This window comes from Homalodisca vitripennis, chromosome 5, assembly GCF_021130785.1.
Source record: "Homalodisca vitripennis isolate AUS2020 chromosome 5, UT_GWSS_2.1, whole genome shotgun sequence".
Taxonomy (NCBI): Eukaryota; Metazoa; Arthropoda; class Insecta; order Hemiptera; family Cicadellidae; genus Homalodisca; species Homalodisca vitripennis.
The window spans coordinates 23,691,259-23,717,015 of record NC_060211.1 but is presented as its reverse complement, the minus strand read 5'-3'; the positions used below and the strand labels follow the sequence as shown (position 1 = coordinate 23,717,015).

The window sequence follows — 25,757 nt, the reverse complement described above, 5'->3', positions numbered from 1 at the left end:
AGACTGGCTGCTGTATGATGAGCGAATACCCTGTCTCGTTTATTTCTTGATTTTTTGGATCCGCTCAGCGTCCTCTTTCAAAATGCTATTCCCGTAGACTGGGTGGCAATAGTAGAACACTGACAGAATGAAAGTGTTGACAAGCTGCAACTGAGAAGTCTGAGGCAGCAAGGATCTGAACCGGTAAAGCCCGTTTAACGTCCCCAAAGCGTGCTGGCAGACAGAAGTCACGTGATCTGTGAACGAAAGATCGCTGTCCAGCAACACTCCAAGAGTGATCACTGTGTCCGTTACTTCCAGGCTCTCGCCATTAACCATGACTTGCTCAGAGTTTTCTCTCACAAGCTGCAGCACATGAGGTGCTGCTATGTTGAGCACTGAACCCTTACTAATATGGAGCTTAAGGCCATGATTGACTGACCACAATTTTATATTTTTTCGGTAGTAGACACTTCCACTGGTCGTCCCGATCGATTTTCATCATTTGTAGATGAACGGCCACGTTTAAACTTGTTTACCCAATTCTAAACTGTTGCAAACACAGGAGCAGATGTACCATGAACAGTATCCAACTAAGATTTGATTTCTTTCGGCGTTAAGCTTTTCAAATAAAAATGTTTCATCACCGCTCGAAACTCACTTTTTCCCTTTATTATAAAAAAACAAAAGTTTTTAACTTCAGTCTTCAATAGCAACGAAACTACGCGATAGATCTAGCTGGAATTTTGACAGTTGTCTAGTCAACAATGCTGCTTAGGAACAAAATTGTTTTCTCAATCCTACAGGCGCCATCTCTAGTATTTTCTAAGAACTTATTGAACGACCCTCATTTTACGTAAATATCTGTGCATTTAATAAAAAGAAACTTATTATAAATAGTTGTGATTAAATAATTCGGAACTAATTAATTCTTAACTGAAAATATTGGTCCTGAAAATATATGTTTATCTCTGTTTAAATAAGGCTTTTTTCAATTCTTCTAATAGAGACCTTTCAAACTTTCATTGCATGCAATTTTCAAAGGAAAACATAATTTGGAGTTGCATTGCAATGTTGATTTGTGGACGCCCTTCCAAACAACTTGCCATATGGTCAGGTAGGAGTGGACTCCTCCCCCTCCCACAACACCGAAGCCCACACACGTCTGATGGGGTTGAAATTGATCAAACAATATTTCATCAGTCGGCTTTTAACTTTTTAATAGTTAAGTTTTAATAACTTAGGATCTAATTACGAGGAAATTCTTATTAAACGTTCTGGATAGATTGTCGACGCAATAAACTTCCAACTGCTGCGGTTAATTACGCGTAATAACGTCCTGGAACAAGAGTAGTTAAGTTTAAATGGGTTGATTAACTTAATGCCTTCTTTTAACGAAATTAACAAAGTACGCTGTTGGCCATTTCAGTCAAACTAGTCCGTACGGAGTAAAATTTACTTAACTGGCCGAAACTAAGTAATGTGTCTTTTATTTATTTTGATTGGAATTTTTTTTACTTACTATTATGATGATCGTATAAAATACGAGGTTTAAAGACCTGCATACATGATTTTTCAAAAATGTTCCTACAATTTTCTATCGACGCGGATAATTTAAAAGTCTTTAACGTAAACATGCATTTCCCTAAAAAAAAAAAAAAAACCAATTCTTTTATCTTAAGAACAATCAGACAGCTAATTTAAAGTCTAATTATTAGACTTCCTTTTATATCTTCCAATTTAACGAAAATTATTGTGGGGTCCATATACAGTAACCATATGAAAATAGTCTGAATATTACTGATTTCACAGTTTAAAATTAATTTTTTACCAAAATTAAAGTATTATAACAATGAAAAAATAATACAATTTGTTTTCATCAAAAACGATACCATCAAAATTTTTTTATCTTAATGGCACGAAATATGCATACACAATAAACCACATCGTGCACTCAAAACACAATTGAACTTAACTTATTTACATCAAAACACATAAACCAATATTTAAAACTTTTATTTTTGTGAGGCCTTTCGATAGCAAGGCTATCTTCGTCATTTGTTATTTTGTGATGTGTCTGACGAAGATAGCCTTGCTATCGAAAGGCCTCACAAAAATAAAAGTTTTAAATATTGGTTTGTGTGTTTCGATATAAATAAGTTAACAAGTAACCAATACAAGCTCCACCTTCAACATTACAATTGAACTTGTGTCAATACTCTATGTTTCGGAAATCTGTATCGACACAACTTTACTGTTCTCTTTTTCCATCTCTCACTCACTCACGCCAAGTTGGCCTCCCCTGAAAGAAAAATACACTTTACCATATATTAGTCCATCACCCGTCCTTTCAATACAATGATTTTTGGAACGCATGGAAGTCTCAATCGGGTGGATTGTAAAGGCGTCTATATTGACATTTACTATAGTGGATTTATCGAAGTTTGGAGTTAATCCACCTCCTAGCACTGACGTGACGTGTGACAGCCGGTTATAACATGCAGTCTCCCGACCGGCTGCTTCAGCTGTTATATTGTTGTAAATGCCTTATCACTGTTACGATTAGTGGACACTGCCAAACGAAATATACACATTTACAATACACTGGGTTTTTTAGCTGTGAACAATTTGACCGTATATGTTCTTGATCACGAAGGAAAGGTTCTCCATTTTAACATAACTAAAAAATAATACAAGCTACAAACACTATAGAACCAGACTTTAATTTATTGACCAAGTGTCTCGGGCAAACAGTAAGGCGCGATATAAAACACTCTCAACGCTCGATGAATCCAAAATAAGTTTCTGTGTCCACTTATAACTCCTTGTGTGTGTGTGTGTGTGTGTGTGTGTGTGTGTGTGTGTGTGTGTGTGTGTGTGTGTGTGTGTGTGTGTTTGTTTTATAAGAGAATGTTTGTATAAATGACATTGATAGACTATGAAACTATTTGAATGATCATTATGAAAATTTGTATGTATATGTATTTTTCCACGGAGAAGGTTTATACGCTATGGTCATTGATGTAACTCGCCACCAAGGGGCGCTGCAAAACATAACAGTTTTCAAAGCGCCTGCACATTATAAACTGCAATTACGAGACAGTTACGTATATTAAATAGCAAAAGACTATTTGAAGGCGCTAAGTTATATATTATGTATATTTGTCTTTAAAATAAATTTCTGGTTGAACTTAAAGCTTCAGTGTTAGACCACTGTAGAATAAAGTACACGTACGTGTACAATGGCTATGAACTTACACTTTTGACAGATTTACTTGATCATGGCAACAAGGCAAACTCTACATCGGCGTCGGAAATATAATTCACTTGAACCAGAAGTGCTCATACGAAGGCAAAGCTTACGAAAAGCGTGCGAAGCCGCGGGCAACAGCTAGTATTTTAATCCCATGCCTTTCCTCCCTCCGTTTGCACACTTTATCAGCTTTATTACCAAAACCTGTATATGTTGGTAAGGTTATACAAGATGACGTGGTTGTGGGCGGTGACGGCCCTTTGTCTCGGGATCTGTCACGGGGAGCAGCTAGCGGACAGCGACAGTCTGCGGGGTGCTCTGGAAGCTATCAACCGACGCCAGCGTGATCTGGCGGATCCGACGCTGTACTACCTCGACCACTTCCGCCCTCGTGTCATGTATCCTCGGCATGGTGATGGTAAATGTTAACGACTTTCAACTGTTGTGTACGAGTATACCGGGTGTCCCACGAAGAGGTTTAAGCGTTTGATTTTATATTACTTGCCCATTTATGCACCGAACATTTTCAACTCTACACAATTCATTAAATAGGTTTTAAAAATATTCTGTAAAAATTTGAGCTCTCTAGCAATTTTTGAAACAAAATTGTGGCATTTTGAAAAAATATACTAAAAAAACAGTATTTTTGGTTTTATACAATTATTTATTGCCATATTCTAGAGAAATAAAACATTTCAATCAGAAAATTAGAACGTAGCCTATTAAAAAAACCTATAATTACAGTCCACAGTTATTCGAACTGTAATCCATCCACAGTGACACACTGACAACAGCACTTAACAAATGAATCTAAGCTCTTACAAAGAAATTCTTCGGTGTGTAACAAAAGATTTTTCCTCTTATTTATTGTTGATTGCTAGGTGGTTCAACTCCTAGGTAGGCAACCTGAAATTGTCTAATTACTTCTGTAATGTTGCCAAAAGCAATAGCCCACGCACAACACTTTACTTTTTGTTCAACATTAAAAACCATTTTTCAACTTCAATATTAGTAAAACTGTAATGGAGGAGGTTAGGTTATGTTTTTATAGCACAAGCAATATTCTTCAATCAAACAGCTGTTTTCAACAATAAGCGTTATTCAACAGCTGTTCTTTAAAACCGTAAAGCAGTAATCAAATCAGGTAATTCAAGTCATAAATTTTTATCGGAAGCAAAATGGTAAAATTTTTGATGTCACCATTTTGTTTCTACAATATTGTTAGGAAACTTTAATTTTCACAGAATATTTTAAAACGTAATTTATTAATTGTTTAGAGTTTGAAAATGTTTGGTGCATAAATGGGCAAGTAATATCAAATCAAACTTTAAACCTCTTCGTGGGACACTCAGTATTTTTACATAGTGAAAACAATTCAAAGCCGATTTAACTAAGCAGTTTCCCTAGCAAACAGTTTGGAAGCCAATATGGACACAATTTACCAAATTGCTACTTTTAATAGAAGGGGTTTCTACTTGCATACTGAAATTCCATCTTTATATTTAAAATTGAGGAATTTTTGTCTTCAAGAACCTATCATTTTACGGCAATGACTAAATTCTCTATGATGGTTAGCCTGGTCGCTGGTTCATCAATTTAACCATTTAACCATTCGTCCTTGGTCTCATAAAATTCTGACCAATTAATCGTTTTTAAACTCTGTTAACACTGTACACTAATAATATCAGTAAAAATGACATCGTTTTTTATCGTGCAATACAAGCCGGAAGTCAGTGTTTTAAATGTACGATTTGATGTTTGAGAGATTCATACCTATATACTTTCCAAATAACCCTAACTATACATCAACTGAACCATGTTATACAACTATGTATAAAACTTGTGTAGTAGTAAGATACTTTTAATGCATGTTTGAAAAACCATCATATGTTAAATGTAATAGTGTTTTAAATTTAATTCAAATTTCTTATAACAATACTTTTAATTGAATATTGTAATTACTATTAAAGAACATTCTGTCTAACATTTAGAGCTCCAGATAAAAGACATTGTAAAAACTGTCTGTTATTTTTTTTAATATTCAAAAGTTCTAAAAAGTGTGGCTCCACAGTGCTAAAATGCCTAGGACATATATTTTTGTTACTCTGAAGCATATGAGACAAAGTCTCTGTAAAAAGAAACAGACTTATTTTTATAATTCAACTGTTTAGAAGCAAAAATATAAGCTGAAAATATTCAACTTTCAAAATTAAAATTAAAAATCTATTAACTAACTAAGGCTCACTTATACATGATAATAATTATATTGTATTGAAAATTCAATTCTTTTTCAGTTGATGGACAGCCTGAAGACATTGGTTATGGTTACCAGAAATCTCTTGGCCCCTAAGACAGCTGGAGTGTTCGATGCCATTCCAGCTCCAGAGGGTGAGTTGGGAAGCCACAGTCCTGGAGTTGAAACTCACCACCATCCCACTGGAGTAGACCTTGAAAATATTATCTTAGACTATATCGAGGAAAACATGGATAATTCAGATGGCATAGATCCTCAAAGATACCAGTACGAGAATAAAAATTCAGACTCAAAAAGATCAGTGTTTCGGGAGAGGGATATAAATGATCTACCTGACATACTTCAAAACTTGTACTTTGATAAGGAAAATTCTGAACAATATTATGAAAACGGAGAACATCCTCACGTAGTTCCATCATCTTTCCGGGAAAGATTTTCATCTAAGCCCTCAAGAAACAGCCCTACACGAAACGCCCAAAGTTTAGTGAAAAGTTTTGGTGGGTTGAATAGGGATACCGATAACTTTCCAGATAATGATGATGATCCTGACGAATATCTATCCATGTTGAATTCTGTTTGGGAGAAGTACCAAGATAGCAATCCTGAAACTTTTGATCCAGAAGATCTGTCTGAAACTGATGTTGAAGAAATACTAGATTACCTAAACCATAAAGAAGAGAAGAAACGGCAGCATGGTGGCAACTACGATATGGGCTATGATTTCTTCAATTCACCACTAGCATGGGTAAAACGTGATAGACAAAGGCTGTCTGATAATCCTAAGCCACCCAGTGACCAGTTTTTACATGCCTTAAAATTTTTAAATAGTCACACAGACACATTGGAATCTATGCGTGAAGAAGATATCCCTGATGAGGAGAGAGATGCAGATGTAGCTAAGTTGTTAATGGATGAACAGGCAATTAAAAATACTAATCATCACAAAAAGCGCTTTTGGAGAGGCAATACTTACAATGAACACTTTAATAATGTTGCAAAACGTTACCCGATTGCCAAGAGATCATCTTCCTACTACACGAGCCCAGCTGTTTTGTACCATAAGACTTCAAGCAATGATCATTTCAATTCGCGTAGGAAGAAAAATGTAAAAAATCATCCAACAGATGATACAACAGATCCAAAAGTTGCGAGAGAACTGAATGATATATTTTCTCCCTCTGATAGCACAAAAGAAAAGGCAAACCAGAATCCAAACAGCACACAAAAATCACATTTGAAACCATCTGAAACAAATAATAATAGCTCAAACAATGACAAACCAAATATTTCTAACAGCTCTAAAACCCTCTTCCGGTGAAGTAATGTCAGATCACAGCCATAACTCCCATGCACATAGGAAACGATCAGGACAGAAAGAAGAGACCAGTATTGACTCTCAACATAAACCACTGGAAATGACAAAGAAGTCAGTCAATTGGTCGGATTACTTTGGAATCGACAAGAGACGTAAAAAATCAGCAAATAAGCCAGGAAACGATGGGTGGTTGTTAGATCAGTACTTAAAGGCTTACTCAATATCTGCTAGAGCTATTAAAGACCCTGGTGACAACCATGATGATAAAACCCACTTTGAAATTGATAAGAAAAGTTCAGATGACATGGATGCCAAGTTGAGAGCTATGGAAGACATGATTGTGGACCAGGCTCTGAAGTACACAGGAGCCCATGAAGGGATGACTGACTCAGAGGAGGTTCAGGCCGTCAAGGATCGAGTTATCGCTCAGCTAGCTGCCGCCTACAGTCTGGAGAAGATGCGGAAAGCCCTTAGCGAGTTTAAGTCTAGCATTGCTGCTCAGAAAGCCTCAGCTCCTTTACACTCCACAACACATTCCCCTACTGGTGAGTTCATTTATCAAATTTACTGTTAACATTACAGGTCCAAACTTTTCCATTGTCAGTCTCTATCTTGGCTTGTTATTTTTTCATATCTGCAGATCAGTCTTAAGTGTGTCAAACAAAATAGTTTGATCTGTGAACAATTTGGTAATTTTAACTGTCTTTATTACAGATGTCCCTGAACAAAAAGATAAGAGAGTTGCTGTCAAGAAGGAAAAAGCTGGGTCACCTCCAGATGGCAAACTTGAGAAGAAGGAAGAATCGGACAATGGCATCAGTGTTATTCACTCTTCAGGGCGCACCCATTCAGTTCCTTGGAGCGAGGGTCAGTTGATACCAACATTATATACCATGAGAGGTATCCAATTTGGAAGTTGCTCTCTGAAAACCATACTGTTTTGAACTGTTTATATGGTATAAATCAAAACCAACACTATTATTAATGTTGTCTGATTTCGTTACATGTTTTGGTAGGAAAAATACTTCAAGTTTTCAAATACTAGTATAAAATATAAAGCTTTATTTTAGCTCTAAAATATAGAGATCTTGTGGTAAGGGTCCATGATCTTTTTGAATTTCAAATTTGAGACATTTAGTTTTAGTTGTACTGAAGGCCTAATGACAGTTTACTATTGTTCTACTAACTGATATGTAGTTTTCTTAATGAAATGGATGTGATAAATGATTGCAAAGTTGTTATTTTCTAGATGAATCCTGTCCCGTGATGGATGACATCGCGCAGCGCTGCAAGGAGATTGCCAACATGGCAGGAGACACATCAGAGATTCTGAGTAATCTTTGTTACCATCATCAAATCTGTTACTCTGTGTAAGTGATGACACTTCAGAATGTGCCTGTCGTAATGTATATGTTAAATGATAAAAGTATTTGTACTTGTAGAACAGGGCTGCCCAACCTACGGCCCGCGAGTCAGTTTTATGTGGCCCGCCTTGTTGACAAAACAACCAAATTTGTTTACAAGCATTTGAAATATTAAATAAATACAAATTTTGAGAACCAAGCAGTCCAGCCGATTTCACGTAGAACGAGCCGTATTCATTTGGTGGAGTATGAGTGTTGAAAGAAGTAGTTGCAGACAGATTTCACTGACTACGGTGGTGGCTGCCGGCCGGCGAATAGAGCGTAGAGCGCGCGTAAGGCTAGGGACACACAGTCCCGGTTACCGGGATGCCGGTGATCGGCATCCCGGCCGGGATTGATGAGAACATATAGTTTGTTGAAGAGCGCACACACAATGCCGGTGCTGTGCGGCAAAAAGCGTGCCGGTCCAGACCGGCAAGCATGCTACCGGTGACCGGGAGCCCTGCAGCCGGTGAAAACCGGGTTGGCAATACAAAACACTTGATATCTGTCGTGCGTGCTCACACAGTGCCGGCCGCCGGGTCCCGATTCCAGTCAAGTCTGTGTGTCAGTGGTGTCGTTTCTTCTGCACTTACTGATAATCTTTTGTTTGTATTTTTTCTTGCTATGTGTCGCCTCAAATAACACTAACAGTTCGTCAAAAGATTTTATTGACATCCTGTAGAAGCCGAAAAACTTTGTTTCATAAGTCCGAATACTCTCGTAAAATTTTCTAAATCTTTTTTCAGCTTTAGCATCTACATTAAATGGATGAACCCAATGTACCCTATTTCGTTGTTTTGGTAATTCATTTAGAGCCTCTAAACAACAAACTAACTTCACTTTGGATAGCATGATTCGTTCCGAACAACACTCAAAGGTTAACTGAGAGACAACTTGATGTTTATCGCCGGGACTGTGTGGCCAGCACACAACAAACCGTTTACCGGCAACCCGGTGGACGGCATCCCGGTAACCGGGACTGTGTGTCCCTAGCCTAAAGCACGACACAGCGCGCGGTGCGGCGACGTAACCCCTACCCAATTCAAGGTCACCACTCACCACGTAATTTGTATGTCCTAGTATCCTAGTAGGATTTATTAAAATCGATGTATTCAATTTATTGGTGACTTTTTTTATTGTTCCCTCAGAATTAGAGCAAACATCCAAAAGTCTGGGTTTATATTTATTTCTACTAAAAGAACCTAAAAACATAATATATTATAAACCTTTACCTAACAACTAATAAATAATAAGAAAGTACAATAATCAGGAAACAAGGGCCAAATAACCTTAAAACTCATATTTTGCACAAGATTTCTGTAACAAACCCCGGGCAATACGTTTTGTTTGGGGTTCCAAATCCCCTGGGATGTTGGCCTGCCTGACCATAAAGGCTTTAAAATGTGGCCCTTGGGTAAAAAAGGTTGGGCACCCCTGTTGTAGAACATTAATTAATGTAAAACTTGTATATTTGTACCTGTCTTATTTAGGTGTCAAATCCCACTCTAATATATGTCCATATGTATTTCATTACTGTGTTCTTCAATGACTACATGATTCAAAATTATTAAGCAACTAAGTATGTAGATAAATACGTAACAAGTAATAAGTTGACATCCCTTTGAAATTTAGCAAAACAACTGAGTAAATTTTATAAAGTTTAATATAAAATTAAAACTGTACTACCATCTGTAAAATTACTTTTTCATTTTATAATAAATCAGAAGTTTTATTGGCCATTAAGTACTCCAAAGATTACAATAGGCTTCGTCAAAATAACAATTTTTCAGTCTGATTCGAGTGATATTGTATAAATATGCACTAGTTTCCAGTCATATCTGTTAGAATAAATACTCAAATCTACTCAAATAAATAAAACATTAAGAACACAAAGAGACATGGAATTAAAATCTAAAATTTATAATAAATTATGGAGTATCCATATTTTTTCTTATTTACAGCATATCACATATCATATATTCCTCAACACTATTAAATTCCTTAATCTTAAGCCACTCTGACATATTTGATTTAAATTGTTTTAAACGTATAAGGATTTTACCTGAATATTCAGTGACAAATATCAAAGCCACCATATACATACATACTAACATTTTATTTGAGTGTTGTAGGAGAAAAGCGATTACATGAGGAAAATAACGTTTTGCTGTCTCTAAAAATGTGGCTTCTTTCTACTAAAGCTTTTAAATAATTCATTCATTTTGTAATATAAGTAAAATAGTGACAAAAATGGATTTAGGATATAAGACACTCTTATGGACCACATGTGTATTATTTCTATATATTTTGACCCCCCTTTTACCATTTAAAAATATATAAAATTGACAGTTGTTATTAATCATTATGTAAATACTTAATTAATATTTAATTATAACCAACTTGAATTCAATGCTTGAGTTGGTATTTAATGAGCTTATACATTACACAAGTAATTAAAATATAAAAATTTTCTACGGCATAAAAAAATTGTTTTAATTAGCATTTGGAAACTATAAGTGACTGGTGTTTTAAGGCCATCTATATTTAATTACCTATGTCAAATAATTTGTTTGTATCTCATTGAAGTTTTTTAAGTAATACATAACTTTACATAGAGGTGTACAACTGTACATATTTTAGATTTTCACTGTATCCATGTTGATCAACTCTTCATAGGGTTAACACATCACTAGGTCCATCAAATATTAATTTTGAAATGCTATGATGGTATGAAAACACTCTTATAACAAAATTCCTTAGTTGCTACCACTTTGTCACAAACTGTATAACTAATGTTAAAAAAGTGGAATTAACAACCTGGATGAAATATTTTTGAAGGACAAGAAAATACTTGTTTTCATCAAATGCTCTATGTGATCAGACCACTTTTTACATGTTTTACCTAAAGGTATAAGATCAACTGTTTCACCACAATGAGCATGAACAGCTACTGTAGACAATTAAGATCTACTTCTCTTTGTACATCCTACAGGTCTGAGCTTATATAATTGAAGTCATTTTCAGATGAAATTCCTTTTTCATAGCACATTGAGGGTATGACAATTTTGATAAACTACCAATTCACCTGTTGAGCGATGGTTTACTTGTGTGTTTTACTTATTATCCAAAAACAATTTTTACACTTACTTTTTAACCAATTGATTATAATTTTTAATTGAAATTGTAATCTAACAGCTTTAAAATGAGCCAAAGCGGCTTCTTTTGCACACCACTTATTGTGATTACTTTTTTTTTGTTCACTTAGGAAAGAGACTTAGAAAATTGCACCTAGTCCTGTAAGGACCTTTGCGCTGCTTCTGGAGTGATAGGATATTTTGGATGGGTAAGATTGGGAGTAGGGACCACCTCCTCGAGATTCATGAGGAAAAAGTTTAGGGCACTAATCTCAAATCATGTCCCCTAGGAAGAAGGAGAAGCCAGCTCTGAACCAGACTCTCCAGTCAAAGCAGGCAGGGGGTGGCACACCCTAATGTCTAAGTTGGCAAGAACCTTTGACTCTTAGGGAACAAACCCCACCAACTCCAACAGTCATCTCCCGCAGTACACTAGACCTATTGAATTACCCTTTGTGCCCCAGAATCTCATATTTTGCAGTTAGTGATGTGCTGCTCCTGGACATCCATTAGGTTGCCCAGATTTAAGTGGCACATCAGTTTATGTATCTTGTTTTAAGTGCATTGGCTTTTGCCCACTGTGGGTTCAACTGGAAGGTATAAACCAGCCTGGGATATTGTGATTACTTAATTATATCTTAATCAATACCATGGTGTTACAGAGCGCAGAGACCGAGACGTCAGATAGTGCTTGTGACATGACGTTCTTGACGAAAGCCAACAACTTGTGTGGGGACAGTCCACGGTGCCGCTACACAGCGCGGCGCACCATGGCTACCATGCACTCTCTGCGTGGTGATCCCTCACCGCTCGGCTGTGACTGGCGGAAATATACCTGTCTCGGCCACTACCTCCTCGCAAACATGCGATAGATCCCTACAATCATATGTATGATCGTGGAAAGATGTTTAATTGTGTCTCTATATAACGTTATGTTTCATTAGTTTACGCTGTAACATAAATTTATTACTGGTGCTAAATACTTATCACAGTTGTTAAATTCAAGAGGTATAAAGTGTTGAATGTTGCATTGATTAAATATTATCTTTTATTTCATGTGATTGATGTTTTATCAAAACATTTAACTGACACAGGCCTGCATTAATGAAGTGATTTAAGATGATTTATGAAAATTCTCTTAAACTTCTTTTTAACAAACAGTGTTTGTTAATCACATACTTTATATATCATTTATATAGATTATATATGAATACTTACACTATCTAACTTTTTTTATATTTAAAACAGAATAGACAGAAAAAACGTTTTATAATTTTGTGACAATTATAATAAACAATGAAGATGATTGTTTTTTTTTCAATCTTTATAAGCATGATAGATGTAAAATTAATTTGTTTCGTTTTATATTATAATCACAAAATTCCATGGTCCAAAACAAAATGAATTGTCGGTGATAAATGAATGTCAGTAACTTTGAATGTTTGAGTAAAAAGATGAAAAGTATCCCAAATGATGTTTTGCAGGCCTGGATATAAAAGTTGTTTAAAGCACAAAAAATGCAATTCTAAAACTGAATGTTGTTATTGATGTGATAATTTAGAAATGTTACATAAATGTGGCAGATCTTTAAATTAAATAGTTTTATTATTAAGATAGTTTTAAGTTTTGCATAAGTTACCAACTAGTTTTATATGATTTATACTTCAGCATTACATTCAAATATGTTGTTTGATTTTAGACTAATTGTGTACATTTAAATTACATTATATTTTGTTGGCTTGCCTTATGGTGTTAAGAAGACAATAATATAAATCTGCTGTTCAATAACATACACCTGCACCTGATACTTTGTGAGTGACAATTTTGTTATAATGGGTTCACACAATGGAGCCATACTTACAGTCAGACGGAATACTTGAAGTCCTTGTGAAGCAGCCATCAAGATCCAGTGACGGATTTAGTGGGAGGGTTACAGGAGTCATGTCCCCTACCCAAATATATATTTTTAATTTTCATAAAAGAAAATGTTAGACTACAAATTGCGCAAAAAAGGTTTATTTTTATTTTTGGGAAAGAGGGCCCCCGAACTCCCCTATTATATAGGAGGTATCCCATACACTCTAGACTCTTTGGTAGTGAACCCCCCTTCAAATCTTATGCTGCATCCGCCCCTGTGGACCTATACCACCTGATTGATGTTGGAATTTTTTAAATGGATAGAATGATCTTGTTAACATATTTATAGGTGCAGATTTTCCTATCGTTTTTTAATATATTAATGTACTTGTTTTGACCCTGTAAGTTAAAAAAAATCAATTTATACAGAAATTAACTCTGTCGTTAAAATGCAAAATGATTTTAAATTCTACATCTATAAAATCTAATTTTGACTTTACTGAAATTTTATTTACAAGAAAGTATCATTACGGCCAGGTAATATTGTAATATGTAATCAGATACTGTAGGCTGGCTCCATTGTGTTTCTTCTCTAAAAGTTAATTCAAAACTACTCGTACTATTTATTGTATAATTTCCCAACAAAAACGTACATTATTCGCCATGTAATCTGTTTCAAAATTGATTCTCTGTTCCAAGATCAGCTGTTTTTATCCACATTTTGATTTCTGAAGGATTTAGGATCGAATGGTACAGCGGTTTTCAAAAATCACCCTTATAATGAATGTAAGTAATTTTTAATGAATGAGCAGTGTGTGATATGACTGTGTTCCAAGATCGTATATTTTGTTACTAGATCTAATACTGCTTCTATAGTCACGACAGATATTCAGAAATACTCTCCCTGAATAAAAATCAGTGTTTAGTTGTTTAAATCTGTGTTTTATTTTCATTCTCCCTTTCATTTTATCAAGTATTTTGCACTGTATTCTGGTTTGATAATTTTAGATGCGCTAAATAAATTTTTACTTCTACAGGTCTCGTTCATATATTAATAGATTTATAAATCAGTTATGTTTATAAATAAAATTGTTTGTAAATAATTTTAAATGAACATTTAACATATAGTACAAATACAAAATCATGTTATTTCCAAATACATTAAGTGCTGAAATGGTGTCAGGTAAATTAAACAAATACAAAATTGTTTAAGTAGTGGTTCATCGTCTTCTTTCATGGAACTCAGCCACTGAGTAGAATGGATTGCGGATTAACCAGTCAGTAAGGGCATTCTTCAATCTTCCTCCGAAGAGACGTCTTATTTCCTCTGGCAGCAGGTTGTGCAGCTTCATGCCAATGTAAGAGGGTTTCTTCTCATATTGGGAGAGGTGTGAGCTGTGAGATGGTATCTTGTGCTATATCGGGTGTTGTAGTCATGAAGATCTCCCTACCTTGTGTCAAAGATTATCCAACAGCATACATTAGAACTTCTTTTATGTAGAGTTTTACTACAGTCATGATCTTCAGACTTATAAATGCTTCTCTACAACTTTCCCTGAAGCCTAGCCCTGATAAGGCTCTTATAGCCCTCTTTTACAACACCAATACTCTCTGGAGATCACTTGCTAAGATTCCTCCCACTCCACTAGTCCATATCTAAGGTGTGTTTCTAACAGAGAGTAATAGTATAATTAATGATCATACGTTTTCCGATGTAAGATAGAATGTGGGAAGAGTAAATGTATAATGATCTACAACTTTCAAATTTAAATGGTGAATTTAATTAACATGGTCTATGGCAAACATTTCTGATGTGTAAGAAGAATAATTTTAAACATAAATCTTTCGTTGGTGCGGGGGTTCTTTTAGACTATGTGTATAAGATTAATTTTCTTTTCTTCTAATTCTGAATCAAACGGGTTTTATTTGATTTATATTTAAACTTAAGTTATGACTTAGAATGATAGTTAATGATCATGTTTAAGTGGCCAATTTTAGTTATACTAAAACAAACAGACAGAATTTACATTTTTCATCTCCTAGAGCAAAGGGCTTCGCTAATGCTCAGCTAACAATGCAAATCAGCAGTTAAGCAGATCACTTAAATGTTTCCAAATTGGGATCAGTGACTGCCACAATTCCAAGGCTGTCAAATTTCTCTAATTGTGTTATGCTGTAGCTTTAATGAATTATTAGCAGTATTGAAATATAGTGCAATAGATCAGTTTATGAGAAAATACTAATTTAAAGGTTTCAGAAGCCAGTATGTACAACAGACTTGAATAAATTAAATAATTTTTTACACTATGTGTTTATAAAATGATTTTTATATTTTTACTTACAAAACTAACATTAAAATTATTTTATAATTTTTAAAATGCTGAAAATAGCTATGCCAAAAGTCAGCTCAGCTATCTGAATGATTTTTGGCACAAGAAATACATCCTACAGATAGACTGACAACTTTTGTGTATTAATTTGTGTACATTATTGCAGACAAATATTCAGAATTACCTGAGTAATGCTGTTTCATACCCTCACGATTCTTGAAAACCCATAGAACAGGTGAAACATTAGGCAATACATAAATTATTTGTTGCAAAAGTTGAAAAAATAACAACTATTTGTCCTTGAGTTGGGACAAACACACAGAATGCAATTCTTTCCATACAAAATCATCTATAGCTGTTCTAAAGCACAGTGATAGCTTATCAATACAGCACAGACGATTAGATAAAACAGGTGAGGCTTGACTAGCACTAACAGTACCTCTGTGCTTTCCAACATGGATAAGGGCAGTGAGCAGGTGCATATACAGACATTGTCACCCCTGCAGGATGCTGCTGAAGTGGAAGATGAGTCTAAAGAAGTTGATACTTCAGGTGAGTGCCCCAAATAAACATTTTTGTTCTTAAAAGTGATTGTGTTTCAATTTTTCCTAAAAGGTTTACCAACTCTCTCAAACAATGTGTCAAAAAGTTGTTTATGATGGAGACTAGTTTTTACCTTTGTGGACTATTTATGTACGAGTAGGTTGTTCTAAATTATTCACAGGTAAAGTACTTCATGATAAAGCTTTAAATAAACAATAATATTCACAATTCATTGCAAATAACTTTGTACTTTATTTAAATAGTACAATGCACACCACAAACTGAGTTCACAACGTCAAATTTTAGTACTTTCCCCAAGCTGTGTTGTGTAAAAAACAACATTTTGTAAAATAATCCGTAAAAAACAAATATCATTTGTTAACAAAAATGACAAAGAAATATAAAAGTAATATGTATTTGATGTGTTACAATTTAATCAGAAAATGAAAATATTTAATAGTAGAGATATGATACCTATCTCCTATTTTGGAAAATTTCACTCTCACTTGCAACGTTTTAGGATAATCAGTGGTGTATATAGAACATTATTACTGGAGATGGGAGTCTGGCACCACTGGGTGGTGTAAATAGTATAAAATATCCTACAAAAATAGAGGCTTGGGAATCTTCCCCCGAGGGAAAGTTTTAGGGCAAAGACGTAAAAAATGTGTTCTAGTTTAAAACAAACAACTGAGTGAAATTTTAATTGTACCTTTCAAAATTTGGGGGGGGGGACTTGAGCCTCCTCATAAATAAAAAAAAGGATAAAAAAGGATCTTGCAAAAAAAAGCACTGCGAATAATGTTAAAAATTGATAAGGAAGAATCAGTTAAAAATCATTTCACTGAACTAAATATTTTAACAGTGCATAGCCTTTACATTTTAGAATGTGTGATGTATGTTAAGACTCTCATTTGCAACGTTTTGGGATAATCAATGGTAGTATATAGAACATTAGTATTACTGGGGATGGGAGTCTGGCACACTGGGTGGTGTAAATAGTAAAAATATCCTCCAAAAATAGAGTGTTGGGACATCTTCAAATCAATGTTAAAGTATTTAGGGCAAAGACGTAAAAAATGTGTTCTAGTTTAAAACAAACAACTGAAGTGAAATTTTAATTGTACTCTTGTGCAAAATTTGGGGGGGGGGGACTTGAGCCTCCTCATAAATAAAAAAAAGGATAACAGAATGGGTGCTTAAGGTTTTCACAAAGCAAAGGAAAAGCAGTAAGCATTTTAAATAATTAATCTTATCAAGATGATTATAAGCAATGTTTTCAATATATAATATTAATAGTTCCTCCCATTTTTATAAATTTTTTTTTTTCAAAATTTAACATGTTTTAATAAAATCTAAATTATATTTGTTTGTTTTAATGAGGTATATGACTATAATATGGATTAGTAAAGCCTATCACTCAGGGAAGCTGGACAAATTTAATTTCTACCTGTATGTTTATTTTTCCATCCGCACAATATCTCGAAAATAAATAATCATTCTGTCTGTGACAATTCCAATCTTCACTGAAATGATCTAAAATCTACCCCAAGCATAAAAAAGCTACATCTACGAGTACAGATCCAAAAAAACTATCGACTATATCACTCTTATCCACATTTTCCAAAACAATTGAGAAAATTGTACTAAGGAAAATACTGCAACACCTTGAACTTAACAATCTCCTAAGTAACACCCAGCATGAATCTCTCAAGGGAAGTTAACTGTTGGTCCATTACAAGCTTGGTTAAGTTTATTACAGATCAATTAGAAGAAAACGACCATTTTTCAGCTGTTTTGCTAGATTACAGCAAAGCATTTGACTGTTTAGGAAGCAAATTTTATTGGTACTGCATAAACTGGCTGCACTAAGATTTCAAGGCAGGGCTAGAGATTGGGTATTCAGCTATTTAGAAGGGCATAGACGAATTGTTCAAGTTCAGACAATAAACAGCAGTAGAAACAGTAGTCAGAACAAAGCCATTAGTAGATAGTAATATGGGGTTCCTGGCGCACTTTCGGAGCCGACCGAAAAGCAATGTAAAATACTGTTCAATGTACCATAAAGGAAGCTGAGAAATAACACAGCAAATCTCAATGAAAAATTAACCGAATCTACAGTCGTTCGTCTCCAAAAGCGATCCAGGATCGGCACATTACTATCTACTCTGTGGAATGAAAAATTAACCAAATCTACAGCTGTTTGCTTCTACTTTCTTAAGCTGTGCTTTGTAAAATGTTGTCAAATCTGCTACGAATAAAGGATTTATCTTAATAAAATTTAATCAATTTAAAACATTTTTACTAAAAACATACTGTACTTTAATAAAAAACTTTTCTACTAAATAAACAACATGAACTCACCAAGCTCTCTTCAGTTTTCTAAGCATTTCAAAAACTTACAAAGAAAGAAAATTTTAACGAGTTCAACGAGATTACCAAAACATTTTAAAGAACAGTTGATACTTTCCTTAAATGATACAGATTCAAAGAACTTGTAAAGTCTTTTGCAGAAAAAACGTCTAATGGAGTGTTTTACTATCGGCAAAAAACTAAAAAAAGTAAGGGATTACATATTTAATTTAAAATTACGAAAGAATATTGAAAAGAAAGTAAAAAATAAACAAACAGAGAGTTTTCATCGTTTTTTTATGACATTTTTTCCCATATTATACGTTCTTTCAAGATAATCAAGACTTAATTGATGAATTTCTTAGGAATTTTGTGAGTATCAAGATTTATCAACACAATTCATTAAAGAGCATTATAGAATTTTTCTTATAGAATATAGCCACATTTTGTGTGAAACAAAAGGTATTACTGTAGATTAATATTCCATGTGATTCCTATGAAGAAAGACACCAACTATGGTTATCAAAACAATACTATGACGTGGGGAGGGACTGCAAGTTTTAGAGTTAAGACTTTATTCTACAAAGTTAATTGTTATAATTTCTTTATCTTTAATAGTCTTCTTTCCAGTAACAACCAAGTGTAATTTTTCATTTTTGTTTAATTCTTTAATCTTTTTCTCATCCAAAACAGTCAAAAATCTGTTTCGGCAAGTGTACTTTACAATTTTCCAAACTCGGCAAATTATTGTAAACCCGAATTTATCCTTCATTTTCTCCCAAATTTTCAAGATTCTATGTTTTCTTTCCTTTCTTCCAATTCATTTAACTTCTTATACTCTTTAAACTTACATTCTCCAATATCATTTAAACTCTTGTCAAGAACTCCATTTAAATAGAAAAAAATTTAAAGACGGAAAAAAAATGAAATTCGCTAACCTTCACTCGAGAAGTCGGGGAGAATGTGAGTAAAAACCGCATTCTTTTCAAGAGGTTCTTCGTTTAATTTCTCCAAATGTACTATAAAATCATCGAGGATTTCTGGTTCAAAATCATAAACAAATTCAACATCCAGATAATGAAAAAATAAAGGTAATATCTTTTTCATAATAAACGTGTGTATCGATACCTACAAACCTAATGTATTCTTTGAAAAGGAAAATAATTTTGTCAATGGTTCCAAGAGATAAGTAAAAATTTTTATTCTGTTTTCTAAAATTCTGTAACAAATTTTGTTTGCTTCTTGTCTCCATATTGGCAATTTTGTAAGCAGGTTATTCAAATGTGTTAATTTATTTCGAAATTTCTTAGGTTTTAGGTCTTTCTAACAAAATTAAATTACAACCTCTACAAACTAAATATCTTTTATCGATAATTTTCCTCCTCTATTAGAACACTTGTAACAGTTGGCATTATACTCTTCCATTTAAACAAAAAGATTTTTTTCAATAAATGGAGATTATGGAACTAACTCTGCCGAGATATAAATTTTTCAGCGCAAATGTTTGTGTTTATATTTCAACTACCGAGATAAAAAAGAAATGATTTTATTTTATTATTCAACTATTTAGGATATTTTGTCTATGACTACAAAAGATATTATTCCGGAAGAAATCGAGATTTTTCAGTGGCGAAAGAGTATATTTTTGAAGTTTTAGAAGGAATGAAAGAGAATAATATGAACATCATCAATTATTGTAAAAGACAAAATGAATGATTGTGTCTTTGGTGTAGTGTTGTTAGTGTGCGTGTTTTGCGCTATGGAATCAACATCACATTCAACTTCTACGGTGTCTATTGTTTAGAGACTTGGCCCTGCACTGCTACTGTCCAACCAAGTTAATGGCTAGGAGCTGTAATTCGGGTCTTAGAACTCTGGAATTTTTTTGTTCCCCAAGTTCTCATTTTTTCTTTGGTAACTACTGTGTAGAAGTTGATGGAGAGATTACAATTAGGGAATTTGTGTTGGGTGTTTTGTAAGTGTAATGTTGTATTAATGAATGATGTGAATGATGAATGTAATGAACGAATTAAGGATGGAAGAGAAGGAATGTACGAATTAAGGAAGAGAAGGAATTAAGGAATGAAGTGGAAAAGGTGAGGAAGCAAATGGCGCGCCAACCACAGTTGTCATTACTCGGCTTGTTCTATAGTCATTACACTATGGCCACTCGTGTAAAGACTTGTCCCCAACCACTGAACGACAACCATGTCTTCCTCAATAAAAAGCGCGCCTGAAGCTCTGGGATTTGAACCCAGAACCTCAGGCTTTGAAGGCAAGCGTCTTACCAACTGAGCTACGGAGAGTCTCGAAAGATATAAGCTATATCTCTGCTATATAAGTTGTTCAATTAGGAGTGCTAGTTTACAAGTTTATTAATAATTTTATATTTCAAAAACCACTCAACCGATTTTAATAAATTTTGTACACATATAGTAAATACTTAACTCTTTCGACTTAACTTAATCCATAAGGGTGAAATCATCCCTATTTCTTAATATTCATAAAAAAATAAAAAAATTATCAGAAAAATCTGAAACTTCAAAAACAAGCGAGTTCAACTTAAAATTTTCATGAAAAATAACAAAATTTTCAAAAAACTACCCCAATCATCCCTTATCTTAAAACTCTTATATCTCGAGAACTATTGGAGCTTTTTTGCTGAAATTTGGTATATAGGATCAGTAAATATTAAAGTATTTTTTAAAATCATAACTTCCGGTCCAACCCTTAAGATGACCTTGGAATAGTTTTTTGTTAATATCACCCCCATTTTTTTAAGATATTCTTTTGAAATTAAAAATGAATACTTATATCAATGTCTTTAACAATTCTGTAAAGTTTTAAAATTATCCGATGAATAATAGTGAAAAATAACGTGATTTTTACTGAATTTCTCTAATATCGTTCTTAATCACATCATAGGCTAAAAATTTCTCAGAGACAACAACAACATAACAAATCGCGTTTGTAACAGCTTTTTGAAAAATCCATATTGATAATTATATCGTTCTTTTGAACCAGAAATATTTGTCAAACTCTTTGTTGTATCAATGACATAAATAGGTCTATTCGCTAAAAATTCTTTAGGATTGTAAATACATTTCCTTATTATTACAGTAAACTTTCTTAAAATCTTGATACATCTGATACATGATTCTGAAAAAGACCTCCGGAAATGTTTAAATTTTTGTAATTCATCTGGATAATAAGAAACCGTTCAATTTTACTCTGATATTTTTAACATCCAAACTATCAAACTTTGAAGGATTTTTTTCTTGATTATTCTGTCTATCTGTTTGAAAAAGTCCGATAATAACGAACTTGGGATTGAAGATATTTCTATAAATATTTGTGATATCGAACGAATAAGTTGTTCCGGAAATACCTTTTTGTTCAATACATTGCCAATCTAGAAAATTAAACATAATGTTTTGACTTTTTGTTAATTTCATCAATCAACCTAATTTTACTCGTGATTTTATAATCAATCATTGGAACTCTAATAAAAAAATCTGTAATTGTTATTTTTCCATCAACAGGCATAACATTTCCAGTTGCAGTCTTCAGAATCACATCATCGTCTTCTGCTCTTATAAAACTTAGATAAAATCCTCCTTTATAGATCGGAATAGTAACATTTTCAAAAAATCCTAATCCAAAAATGAGATAAATTTCCAGCTGCTTCAAAAACACCAAATTTTAAAATCTGATTCAAAGCCATTAGAAGTTTGAGAAATAACATCACTTTTTGAATACAAAATAGTTCCTTTAATTGTGCTTAATTGGCCACAGTTTTCGACTTCTTCTATCAATTTATTGTGTTTTCTTACTTCAATCTTAGAAAATAAAAACGGTTATAAAATTATCGATTAATCTAACATTATCAGTTCCCAAGATATGCTTGACCATCTTGTTTTTGTTAAAGTTCCAGAAATATAAAACTGGAAGTTTAGACGAGCAAAAGTTATCTCCAAAATCAATATTAAACTCAGTTTCTTTTATTCGGTTCATTCAAATGTTGTTTACTAATTGGATAGAAATTTTTAAACTCCGCCCTTTCAATATCACTAGCATATTTTCTGTAGTCCGCCATTTAATAAGAGAAATTTTAAACATCGTGTATCATTTTTTCATCGATCTAATGTACGTTTTTATTAAGAAAAGATTATAAATTTTAGTAAAATAATTAAAAAGATTAGAGTCATTTTTAATGATCTACTTCGTCATATTCAGGATTCTCTTCCTTAAAATTTTGCGATCTCGGTCACATATTTCAATAAAATTTGCACAGGATAGTAACCGCTATCTATAATATTGTTCCAATCAACTGTATCTTTATTTTCATCCAAAAACTTTATACTCAAGTGTTGATAGAGACAAAGAACAGACATATGATCTTTTAATTGATAATGTATATTTTCTTGAATGAACTCTGATGATAAAGTTTGATATTTAGCAATGTTATACCAATTCAATTTGTTTACGTATAATCTCATCATATCTTCGGATAATTCATATTTTTGAGAAATATCATCCCAATGTTCTTTTTTTTCAAATCTCTTTCGTGTTGCATTATAAAAAGATCGAAAGCACTGTAATGTCCCGCCATCTCTATTTATTAAGAAAAAAATTTCAAAATCAAGTTTTTTATAAATTGGCTCTTTTTTGAGTTACATTCAGCACATTTTCCAGAAATTCTCTTAACTCCGTTAATGTTTGCATAGTAATTGTATATCGTTTGTGGCAGTTTTCTCTTTGCACCTCACACAGTATATGAGCGCCATTTATATATGGAAAATTAGTCATCGTAACCACCTACTCCATTAAATTCTGTTGTCGATGTTTTCAAAAGTTTTATCGGACATCTTCTTTAAATTTATTAAAGTTTTCTTCTAGTTTATTTACTTTATCGAGATATAAAGAGTATCGATCATCTATACTTTTAAGTAATTCATTATTATGTGTTATTTTCTCATTGAAACGTGTACCAAAATCTTCAAAAAAGTTTATTTTCTCATTAAAACTTTGTATCAAAATTTTCCAGAATTTTGTTAACTGCTACACTAATTATTTCATTAACAGTATTTTTTATATATATCAAAGTTTTCTTCTAGTTTATTTACTTTAATCAAGTAATTTCACCAACATCGTCTACTGATCTTCTATTTTCTGGCTTCTAACTTGTCATAGACTTCTGTTGTAAAATCTTTAACATGCTGTTTATGATTCTCGTAATTTTTGTTTAGTTCATTAAACATTTTAATATGATCTTCTAATTGAATCATTACAACAACATCAAATGGATTAATTCCTTTACTAACACTGCTAAATTCTTTTTCTTTAAAATCTAAGGCATTTTTAACATTCGGATCATGTAAATCAACAATATCGATGTTTTCTGATAATTTTAGAGGTTTTAAATTTGTTCTTTAACAACAACATCATGTTTGTCAATACCAGGTCGATAACACCGACAATTCTTTTCTTATTAGCCAAACTAACCATAATTCTTTTCAACTTTGATCGCTTCAGTAATTTCATCAGCTTTTTCGATGTGAGACATTAAATTGGTAAATAATTTTTTTACACCATCATCAACTTCTTTTTCCAATGTTTTTATTTTATCAGCAACTTCATTTAGAACTCATGAAATTTGCAAGTTTGTTATCATATTCTGCTTTAAAAATCTTAAATCTCGACAGCAAACATATCTGAATCTGGAAGGTTTTGTAATACATTTTCTAACTTGTTATCAAACTCATTTCTCAAACTATCAAAATTCAAAACTATTATCTACATTTTTGAATAATTTGTGTTCCAAATACGTCAAAATATTTTGTGAATCCATATTTATTTAAGCAATAATTTGTTAACAAACTTCTTTAAAATCTTTACCATTACTCAGTTCATTCAACACAAAAAACACATAATTGACCACAAATTGGGGGATCTTTATAGTCTTGAATCTGAGAATATTGTAGTAGGTCGCTTGATTTTTTTCAAATATTTAATCAATTCTATAGGTGGTTTGTCCTCAATTCTTCCATACGAATCAAAATAACATGCATTTCTTATCATTTTTATAATAACAAATCCAATGCGTTCCAACTTCCCATAATCGAGTCTAAATTCACAATTCCACATTCAAATTTCTTAACTTTTTCAGGTAATGTATCTCTCATGAAGATTCCTCTAAAATGTTTTAATATTTTTGCAGATTTCTTCCAATTCTCCGAATGTTAAAGGTTTTAAAAATTTTTTTTTCAATGTTTGATTTCACGTAATTCAAAGTTTTTTCATCTAATCCAGATCCTGTAACATCTTCCAACTCTTTATCTAACCAATTTAAAATGTTTCGAACAATAGGAATCACATCTTTTTTAACGATTGGAGCAGCTTTACGAACATAAGGAACAACATTTTTTAACAACTGGAATATTTTCTCCAAAATCTAATAAATCTTTCAAAAGTCCACCATTTTTTAAGTTCTTTCAACTGATTATAAGAAAATTCTATTCTGGTTCCTTTATTGTTTTTCTTATGTTTTTCGAGTTTATTGTATTGTCTATTTGTTAAAAATATCTTATCTTCGCCATTTTTTAGTTTGATCTATTTTAAATTGAATACTAACGGGTATTTTCTTCTTAAAGCGGATTTTATTTTTTCTTTCTGATTTTTGCTGAAGTTTACGTTCACCTCCATTTATATAGTTAAAATTTCAAGTTCTCTTCGATTTCCCATTCCTAGTTTTCTCTTCAAAAACATTGCTCCAGCTGTTGGAAGCGCAACAAATCTTTCACCTAAACTAGCATCTTTTGATAAAAATCTATACCATTGCCTTATCTTGCAAAACTTTATCTGCGATATGTCTGGAATTTGTGTCTCCTATGTTTTGCATAATTAATATCGTGTTTCCATAGCAGCTTGATCTAATTTATTTATAACCAGGATCTCCTCTTTTTAGTCTTTTTTCGAGTTTTGTGCCAGGCCCCAGATACTGATAAGTTGGTACGTGTAATTCAAAAGGTAAATTGTTGATAAAATCATTCAAAAGTCCACTACCCTCAATCATAGATGAACTTATTGCAAAAACTCGTTTTAAATATTTAATTCCATCAGGTTTTTCAATCATTTCATCAAGTTTGTTCGAAATAAAATCTTTATCGCTTTCTTTTCGTTCAAAAAATTGTTGTTTCCAGCCTTTTCTTGAGCATAAATATAATTAATAATTCCATCGAGTTTTGTCAAATCGTCGATATATCTGTATTCAATCTTATTATCACTGTATTTTCTCACACCTGATCCTTCGATTCTTTTTTCCCAAATTGGTT

At 33.0% G+C, this 25,757-nt stretch overlaps 1 protein-coding gene across 1 annotated transcript in view; it reads left to right on the top strand.

Annotated features, from left to right (window-relative positions):
- Positions 1–3,510: 3,510 nt before the first annotated feature.
- The window catches only part of LOC124363385, a 43,660-nt gene continuing 21,413 nt past the window's right edge, over positions 3,511–25,757 (top strand). Inside the window, 8 exon segments of the mRNA XM_046818635.1 lie at positions 3,511–3,650; positions 5,527–6,810; positions 6,812–7,346; positions 7,516–7,668; positions 8,051–8,171; positions 12,004–12,028; positions 12,031–12,212; positions 15,956–16,080. Coding sequence (XP_046674591.1) covers positions 3,642–3,650; positions 5,527–6,810; positions 6,812–7,346; positions 7,516–7,668; positions 8,051–8,171; positions 12,004–12,028; positions 12,031–12,212; positions 15,956–16,080 — 2,434 coding nt within the window. The 5' untranslated portion in view covers positions 3,511–3,641.